This window comes from Cebus imitator, unplaced genomic scaffold (genome assembly GCF_001604975.1).
Source record: "Cebus imitator isolate Cc_AM_T3 unplaced genomic scaffold, Cebus_imitator-1.0 Scaffold41, whole genome shotgun sequence".
Taxonomy (NCBI): Eukaryota; Metazoa; Chordata; class Mammalia; order Primates; family Cebidae; genus Cebus; species Cebus imitator.
The window spans coordinates 4,093,704-4,103,209 of NW_016107356.1; the positions used below are offsets into that span (position 1 = coordinate 4,093,704).

General features: G+C 43.5%; 1 protein-coding gene across 2 annotated transcripts in view; it reads right to left on the minus strand.

Moving 5' to 3' along the window:
* The window catches only part of ATP5PO (ATP synthase peripheral stalk subunit OSCP), a 13,517-nt gene extending 9,987 nt beyond the window's left edge, over nucleotides 1-3,530 (minus strand). The window contains exons 1-3 of one of the 2 annotated variants that reach the window (XM_017526178.1): nucleotides 3,423-3,530; nucleotides 2,158-2,208; nucleotides 1-111 (exon numbers count right to left, since the gene is read on the minus strand). In XM_017526178.1, coding sequence (XP_017381667.1) covers nucleotides 1-111; nucleotides 2,158-2,208; nucleotides 3,423-3,458 — 198 coding nt within the window. In that variant the 5' untranslated portion in view covers nucleotides 3,459-3,530. The remainder of the gene's footprint in view (nucleotides 112-2,157; nucleotides 2,209-3,422) is intronic. The other variant, XM_017526179.2, reaches the window with a different exon arrangement.
* Nucleotides 3,531-9,506: the final 5,976 nt, after the last annotated feature.

Genomic DNA, 9,506 nt, shown 5'->3' on the forward strand with positions numbered 1-9,506 from the left:
TGCTACTCTCAACAACTCCTTTTCTACTTGCTCCAGCTTTTTCTGTTTTGATGCAGCAGAATAAAGAGCCGTGGCATAGCGACCTTCAACACCGTGTACCTGAACAGGAGGCTTTAAAAAATAGGTGGGATAGGGGAGGAAGGAAAAAGGAAAACCAGTTAAGACAACAGTATACACTAAAGAGCAGAATTTAAAATTTATATTTTAAAAAATATATCTCTTTAACACAAACAGTTTAAATATGTCATCCAACAGCTGTCCTAAACAGTAATTTGCAAGTAAATTAGGGATGTTTCCTTGGTCAGGTCACTCAAGCTTTGAGTCTCCAATTCCTCAACTGTAAAATAAGGGGCTTAGTAGGCAGTCTCTAAAGTCCCTTCCAGGTTTACCTACCTTTAGTGCAATTACTTGCACTTTAATTTTGAGATGAGCTTATGTTTCCTTTGAACTCGGTAACTATTTAGTTTCAACTATGGTAGATTGTGAACGCTGATAAGACAGTTTTGAGCATGTTAGAGCTAGGAAAACAGGTGTTTATGAAACATACAAGTATACTTTTATACATTTCATACCAACACTATACATTTTCCCTTACATGGCCTCTCCATCCATGTTCAATTTAACAGAGCCCTTTAGCAATTTACAAAAAAACCTGATGCTTGAATTATTTTTCACAATAAACTGTAGACTTTTTTCTACCACTGATGTATGACTACATGTTCTTAGTGGTGCTGTATGGTTGTAGTGGGAAAGCTCAGGCTTGGATGACAAAGATTTAGTTCCAGTCTAGCTTTAAGACTAAGCTGAGTAACCCCAGGTATATTTTCCCAGGGCCTCAGTTTCCCTCCTTGTAAAATGGGAAGACCAGTTACTCCCTAACACTGTTATGACATTTTAAGCTCTCACATGAAGGATAAAATGATTTTCATCATTTGATTTGAGAGATTTGGGGCTCGTAATGATGGGACATAATAATTATTTTCCTAAATTCCACCTGATGTGGGTTCATTAAGAACATAGATCTTATATTATAATCTTTTTCCAAGGGGAGGATTGGCTCACTGTTGATTTGGTAGGGGAAAAGTGTGGGTAGGCTAGATGGTCCAGCACATCTTTGAGAAGTTCCTGCTCCCTGACAGTTGAATCAATTCTCTATCACACAGTAACTGTCCTTAATCAAATAAAGAATTTCAAAATAACCCACAGAAATGGAGTCAGACTTCATGTTCCAACAGGGCTGCTACCCGCTGTTAGCCATGTGTCATTTCTGGAGGCCTCCTGGGGAACTTCATTTATTATGTGTCACTAATAGTTTTCATTATCTGGGGGCAACTGGACTACTGGTTTGAAAAGAAAGGGACTGGCAACTCTCAGAAATGGTGAGCCTCCTTGGTGCTTAGTGGAGAGAAAGGGTGTAAAGAGTATGAATAGTCCTTACCAGAATGGAACATGGAGATTTGCAACAGAATTACATTAGAAACCAAGGTACCTTGATTTTTTTTTTTTTTAAGATGGAGTCTCACACTGTTGCCTGGGCTGGAGTGCAGTGGTGTGATTTTGGCTCACTGTAACCTCTGCCTCCTGGGTTCAAGCAATTCTCCTGCCTCCCAAGTAGCTGGGATTATAAGCGCCTGCTACCATGACTAGCTAATTTTTTGCATTTTTAGTAGAGACGGGGTTTCACCTTGTCAGTCAGGCTGGTCTTGAACTCCTGACCTCATGATTTGCCTGCCTCGGCCTCCCAAAGTGTTGGGATTACAGGAGTGAGCCAGCGCACCCGGTTTGGTATCTAGATTTTAGTGTCAACTCCTGTAATAACTTTCTGTAATAACTTGGGCATGCCACTTTGTTAAACCTGTTTCTTTCATTAAAAGAATAAGTAAATGCTAGCTTAAATATTTTAGAGGGATAATGGAAAAACAAATGATTTAAAAAAAGTTCTCATATTTAAAGATTACGCATAGGCCTGTCACAAAGCAAGTACTCAACATCATTCCTTTTTCCATCCTACACACACCTCACATTCTGGGAACCAAGATGGGCAAAAATGTTTAGACAGTTAACTACCCAAAAATCCATGCCCTAACTGTACTGTACTGCTGTTTGACTCACACCTTCATGTGCTTTATAATTACAGAAGAACATAAATTAACATACCCTCACAAGCTTGGCAAATGGTCTGACCACAGATGCACTGAAGTATCGAACCTTCAAAGCAATAAAGGAAAATAGATCAAACAAGATTACTTGAAGGGTTTCTGCATTTAACTCAGTAACAACAAAACAATTTTTTAAATGACCTTAAAATCATTAGTTTTGTCTCTTTGTATCAACACATATTACAAGAGGATGAGCTACTTTTTATTACTAAGGAGTAAACTTACCCAGTGAGGATTATCTCAAGTTGCTTGGGAAATCACCTTCCCACTAATCTCCTAGTTTGCTAGGAATGGGCTGAGACTACACCTGTATGACAGAGAAACACTAACTTCCAAGGAGTGCATGTTTCAAAAATATTTAAAGAAAATTTTGGCGTTTCTATTACAACACCCTTGGGCAGATAATTTGCAACAGATGTACCTTCCTCGGAATCCAAATGCTATCTGAAAATAAAGATACGTTTTTTGAGTACTGCCGCAGAGTTTACGTGGCAAGACGCCCTAGATGTGAGAGACGGTCTCCTGCTCATCAGAAGACAGAGCTGGAATCCAAAAATCACCTGCAAGCGCACAGGTCACAGATCACAGGTCACCTTCAAATACTCCCAGCTATGGAATGTGTTTTATCAAAACTGCTTGTGAAGATGAAAAGACTTTTTAACGCTTACGTAAAAATCCCTAGGATGCAGGGAAGGGGTCATGATACCTAAAGGACCATGGCGAGATGCAGTACAAACAGCATAAAATTTTTTCAAACTCCATCTTCTGGGTGACTCCGTGGGTTCAAATCTCAATTCTACCACTTACTAGCTGAGCAGCCAGACTCATTTAAACTTTTCGGCCTTATTTTCTTTACAAAACTGTGAAATGTGTTTTACGAATATTCCTTAGCATTATTAGCGATCTCTGACAAATTTTACCACAATGGCAAAGAGAGCCGATTTAGGGAATAGGCCGTGCCCCTTCCCAGGAATCCAGCGAAGCGCAGACCCCCTCTCCGGCGCCTCTCAGGCTAGCAGTTCCCAGGGCTGTGCTCGAAGGACGCCAAGGTCGTGGCACGCGCAGCCTTGCGCCTACTGCCCCGTAAGCATCCCGGGGGACAAACACTGGGTCGCCCTGAGCCGCCTCCAGTCGCCGGGCCCCGCATCCTTGAAGACTGCCAGACTTCCCCAACCGAAGCATCGCACCCTCGCGCTCAGGGTCTGGTACCGGTCACCCCAGGAGGGATCCTCCCACTGGCTCTCAGGACCACCTTTCTCTCACCTGCCGAGACAGCCCGGGCACTGCTGAGGCGGCCATCTTCTCCCGGGCGGCTGTAGGTCAAACCAGAGTGGGAAGACAGAGGTGCACAAGGGCGCACGCGCACGTTAGCGTAACCGCTAGGTTTTCTGGGAAGTGTAGGTCGTAGGGCGTCAGGCGGCATGCGCAGAGACCTCCCTCCAGCTGGGAGTTGTAGTTCTTAGCAGTGGTAAGGGCTGGACCCTGGGGGTGGAGCCAGAGGGCTTCGACTGCACCTGAAAATGAAATCCTTCTTACTGGCTAAGCGACCCTCGCTGTAGAATGGATTTGCTGTCCCTAGTTTAAAATTTACGTTTAGGTAAATATGGTGGCATTTGTTCAGTTTCACAGTTATTACCAGCGTCACTGGTTTCTTTACACTTCCTTCATAACATGCTAAAGCCAGCATCAATGGCTTTTTCTCAGGCTGCATACAAAGACAAAACCAAACCAAAACAAAAAGCCCCCAGGAGCCTTGCCCCTCCAGGAGCAGACATCACGTCCCTCTTACCTGGGCCATGACTGCCCACTGTTAAATAAAACATTATTCAATGATGCTTGTTGGTAAGGAAGACTTTATTCAGGACCATAGCGATGTAGGGCCAGTGCAACTGAGTCTTGGAGTTAGTAGAGAGATTGAGCTCAACTCCTCTAAAATTCTCATAATGGCCAAGAAGCAGTGGGAAGGTCAGTGGATATAAAATTACTAAGAGGAAACAAGTGTAAGGGGGATTCTGGCTAAATAGATGTAAAGGAATCTTGTAGAAGATGGGCCAGGGTGATCAGACATCACCTGGGGGATGGTGAAAGATGAGGACCCTGATCAGATATCAAGGATGATCAGTTATCAGGAATTGGGGGTTCTGGCTAAACTGACTTAGCACTTTTGGTAAAACTGGATTTTTGCAAGGAGGTGCATAGATAGGCCTAGGAGAAGGTTCAGAATGTTAGATATAGTGAACCCCAAGTTGCTCTTCAAAGAATCAGTGTGTCAGTGTTCAGGTCTCTTATTCTTAATTCTCCACTTTAAAGTTTGACTACCTTGTAGTTTCAGTAAGCAAACATTTCCACCAGTTCTAATCACTAGTTCACATCTGCTCCCCTGGTCCCCTGCTCCGTCCTGACTCATTCTGGTCACCTGCTCTAGTCACCTGCTTTGACCTCTGGTCACCTAGTCTGATCTGCCTGTAACCGTTCTTCCCACCAAACTACCCACCTGCCACTCCAGCTTGTGCCCCTGCTCCTTTTAAAATAGCCAATTGGAATTAGGCTAGACTGTGCGATCTAACCCTAGGCAACAGGGGAATGACACAGCAGCAGTGGTGACCTCCATCAGGAATAAGTACCCCTTCCCCTCCCTTGTCCAGGTGTGTGCTGGACATTGTTCCATCGTGAACCACACGCTTCTATAGAAGTAAATTGCCTTGCTGCGGAAATTTATATTCGAGTGCTACTTCTTTTGTGGAACAGAAAATTTTACATATAACAAGAAGCCTTACTGAAGTTTGGCCAAGCAAAAGCAAAGAATCTTTGTGGCCCTCCATTCTGCTCCTTTCTCCCTCATCTCACCTGAGTATAGAACTGAGCTGTTGGTTTGTGAGGGTATGTGGGATTCTGGTGACTAGATTCTTGATTATGGCTAGGGCAGAGTGACTGTCTGAGCATCATGCCTAAAAGAGGAGAGCTGGGGTTTGAGCAAATTTGATATTGAAGTTGAGAACTGGAAATCAGCCTTGGATAGTTTCTCCGCATGCATAAAAACAACCTATCTTCAGCCCAGTCTCTAGAATTCAAATTCCATTGAATTTTCTCCTCTGTCAGAGAAGAGACTGGCTGGCAGAGCAAGGGTCAGTATTCCTGGTTGTAATAGTGGGGGTTCATAACCAACTTAAAAAAAAGTTTTATGTCAGATTTATTAAAGAAACACATTAATTCACTATTTTGCCCTTTTAGAGAGCAGTTTTCTCATTGTTAATTTTTTTTTTTTTTTTTTAGACAAGGTCTTGCTTTGTCACCCATGCTGGAGTGCAGCGGTGTGATTTCAACTCACTGCAACTTCTGCCTCTGGGTTGGAGAGTTGGAGAGGCAGGGGAAGCAAGTGATTCTGCCCCGGCCTGCCTTGGCCTCCCAAAGTGCTGGAATTACAGGTGTGAGCCACCACACCTGCCCCGCTAAAAACTTTTTAAAGTGTGGAAAAGATGAAGAATGTAATTGTCCTCTATTCTTCCACTCGGAGGCAACTGTTGTAAATATTTTGGTGTCTTGTTTCTCAATATTTGCTTAGGCTGTAGCCTGAACTACCCTGGCCTGAGTCCCAATCAGTTCCATGACCTTGGCTCAATTATATAACTTCTCTGTGCTTCAGTTTTCTTATCTGTAAAATGAGTATTATAATAGTATCTGCCTATAGGTCATTAGGAGAAACAAAAAAGCATATATGTAAACTATCTAGAACAATTGCCTGGCAGACTGGTACTCATTCATTTAGTGTTTTGTTTTGTTTTTTTTTCTTTTGAGACAACACTAGGCTGGAGTGCAGTGGTGTGAACATGACTCACTGCAACCTTGACCTCCTAGGTGCAAGTGATCCTCCCACCTTAGCCTCCCCAGTAGCTCGGCCCCATAGACACCTGCTACCAAGCCTGGATAATAATTTTTTTTTTTTTAAGAGATGAGGGTCTCACTCTGTTGTCCAGGCTTGTCTCCAACTCCTGGGCTCAAGCAGTCTTCCCATCTCAGTTTCTGGAGTAGCTGGGACTACAAGTGCATGCCGCCACACCCGGTTATGTCAGTTCTTTATTTTGTTTGTTTTTATTATACATACCGATTCACAATCTTTATACAATTTGGTGTTTTGCCATTTTTGTTAATGCAAGAAAAAAATGATGCAAAATTACATATGAGTTATGCATTCATGCTTATAAGAGTATTTCCAAAATCTAACTGTCTAAGTATCATTTTAATGGCTGCAGGGTAGTCCATCAAATGAATATTCTGCAACTTAATTTTCTATGATTTTTGAACATAATTCAGATGGCTTCCTTTTTTTTTTTTTTTTGCCATTTTAAACAATACCGAATCTCGTAAGCATATTTAGACATACATTTGTTTTCTTTCTTTTTTTTTTGAGACAGAGTTTTGCTCTTGTTGCCCAGGCTGGAGTGCAATGGCGTGATCTTGGCGCACTGCAACCTCTGCCTCCTGGGTTCAAGTGATTCTCCTGCCTCAACCTCCCAAGTAGCTGAGGGATTACAGACACATGCCACCACGCCTGGGTAATTTTTTTTTTTTTTGCATTTTTAGTAGAGATGGGGTTTCACCATATTGGCCAGGTTGGTTGTGAACTCCTTATCTCAGGCTCACACCTGTAATCCCACCGCCTTGGCCTCCCAAGGTGCTGGGATTACAGGTGTGAGCCACCACACCCAGCACACCCCCCAACCTTTTTTTTTTTTTTAAGAGATAGTGTCTGGCAGCTATGGTGCCTAGTCTGGAGTACAGTGGCTATTCACAGGCATGAGTCCCACTAATAATCAGCGTGGGAATTTTACTTTATTTTTTAATTTTAATTTTTGTTTATTTTATTTTTAATTTTTGCGGTGGAGTCTTGCTCTGTCTCCCAGGATGGAATGTAGCGGCGGAATCTCAGCTCATTGCAGCCTCTGCCTCCTGGGTTAAAGCTGTTCTTCTACCTCAGCCTCTAGAGTAGCTGGGATTACAGGTGCCTGCCACCACATCCAGCTAGTTTTTGTATTTTTAGTAGAGATGGGGTTTTGCCATGTTGGCCAGGCTGGTCTTGAACTCCTGGCCTCAGGTGATCTGCCCTCCTCGACCTCCCAAAGTGCTGGGATTACAGGTGTGAGCTACTGTGTCTGGTCTAAGCATGGGAGTTTTGACCGACTCCATTTCTGACCTGGGCTGATTCACCCCTCCTTAGGCAACCTGGTGGCCCCCTGCTCCTAGGAGGTCACCATATTGATGTGTAACTTAGCGTGGATACCTGATCGGCACAGTGCACTACAGCGAGAGCTCCCGGACTAAGGCAATCCTCCTGTGTCAGCCTCCCAAGTAGCTGGGACTACCGATGTACACCACCATGCCCAGTCATTTTTTTTTTTTTTTCGTATTTAGGAACATTTCCAAATGGATTTCCAGAATTGGCTAAGATCCTCTGACGCATAAGGCCAGGCTGCTTTTCAAAAGTTTTAACCAATTTATACTTTCTATGGCAGCACACGAAAACCCTTGTTTCACTCTGCGAACTATTTTCAGAGACTATTTTCAAATAATCCTAATGAAAAGTATTTAACACATGATTTAACACAATTTAGTGAGCAGCTATTATGTGCAGTCAGCTGTTCTATTTCCTGAAGCTACAACAGGGTACAAGACACAGTGCCTACCTTCATAAACTTCATATTCTATGAGAAATTAAACTGCAAAATCTGCGTTTTCTGAAGTGTGGGTGTTAACAGATGTAATGCAAATCAAAAGTTCTAAGGTCAAATACACTTGAGAAACTCCAGACTCTGAATATAATTCAGATGGTTTCCATTTCTTTTTGCCATTTTGTTTTATTTATTTGCTTATTTTTTGAGAAAGGGCCTCACTCTGTTGCCCAGGCTAAAGTGCAGTGGCACAATCATGGCTCACTACAGCCTCAACCTCTCAGGCTCAAGCGATCCTCCCACCTCAGCCTCCTGAGTAGCTGGGACTACATGTGCACACAGCTACGCCCAGCTAATTTTGTATTTTATAGACACAGGTTTTTGCCATGTTGCCCAGGCTGGTCTTGAACTCCTGAGCTCCAGTGATCCTCCTCTTGGCCTCCCAAAGTGCTGAGATTACAGGTGTGAGCCACCTCGACTGGCACCCTCCATCTTTTTTTCATATCTGGAAAAATTTCGAAATAGATTTCCAAAACTGGCACAACTTGGTGAGAGAAAATTGAAAAACTGCATCAAAAATTAATTATAAACAGCAAAAAAGAAAAAAAACCCAAAATCAATTATAAGTAAACTGCAAGGTTGCACAGCAGCAGAAAAATGCCCAGGCTGGTCTCAAACTCCTGGCTTCAAGTGATCCACCCATGTTGGCCTCTCAAAGTGCTGGGATTACAGGTGTGAGCCGCCGCGGTTGGCACCCTGCCCCCTACTTTTTGACATTTTAAACAATTCTGAATTGTCTAAGTATGTTTAGATACACTTTTTTCATATCTAGAATAATTTCCTGCCCCTTGCACATCTCCAAAATAGTAGTTTACGGTCATTCCAATTTTAGGATTTGTTAAGTGGTTGCACACATATGGTTCCATTTTTATTTTGAGTTTTAGGATGACTCAAGATGTAGATGGGCTTGGTATTCCCCCATTTTATAGATGGTGAAAACGTTTCAGATCCTGCTTAGGCAGCTTGTCTAGGAAATGGCAATTTGCATCTCAAACCCAGGCACCGGCACCAAGTCCAATCTCTTTCCATCTCCATGGTTGAATGAATAGTGAATCACTCAGGATGTGCTTCTGGGATGGGATTTGGATGCCAGTATATTTTAATGGTGTGGGCAAAGGGAGAAACACAGAAGCCCTGAAGCCTGATGCCCCTGCATCCACATCTCCCTCCTGCCTGCTCTTGGATTTCTGAGCGCCTATAGGCAAATCACTGCCATGTCAGGCCAGGGAGCCAGGTACAAACTCCCATGTGGAGGGAGCTGGCAGAAACTTTCCAGCCATGACACTGCCACACACTCTGCTCTGCACGAACAGAGCACTTGGAAAGGGACAAAGAATTGTATCCTACAGAAGAAGGGAAGAGGCTGGGCACTGTGGCTCATGCCTGCAATCTCAGTACTTTGCGAGGCTGAGGGGGGTGGATCCCTTGAGCTCAGGAGTTTGAGACCAGCCTGGGCAACATGGTGAAACCCCGTTTTTACAAGAAATACCTGTACCCTCCCCCCGCCCCGCCGCCAAAAAAAGTTAGCGGGTTGTATACCTGTGGTCCCAGCTACTTGGGAGGCTGAAGTGGGAGAATCACTTGAATCCTGAGGGGTGGAGTTTGCAATAAGCCAAGATTG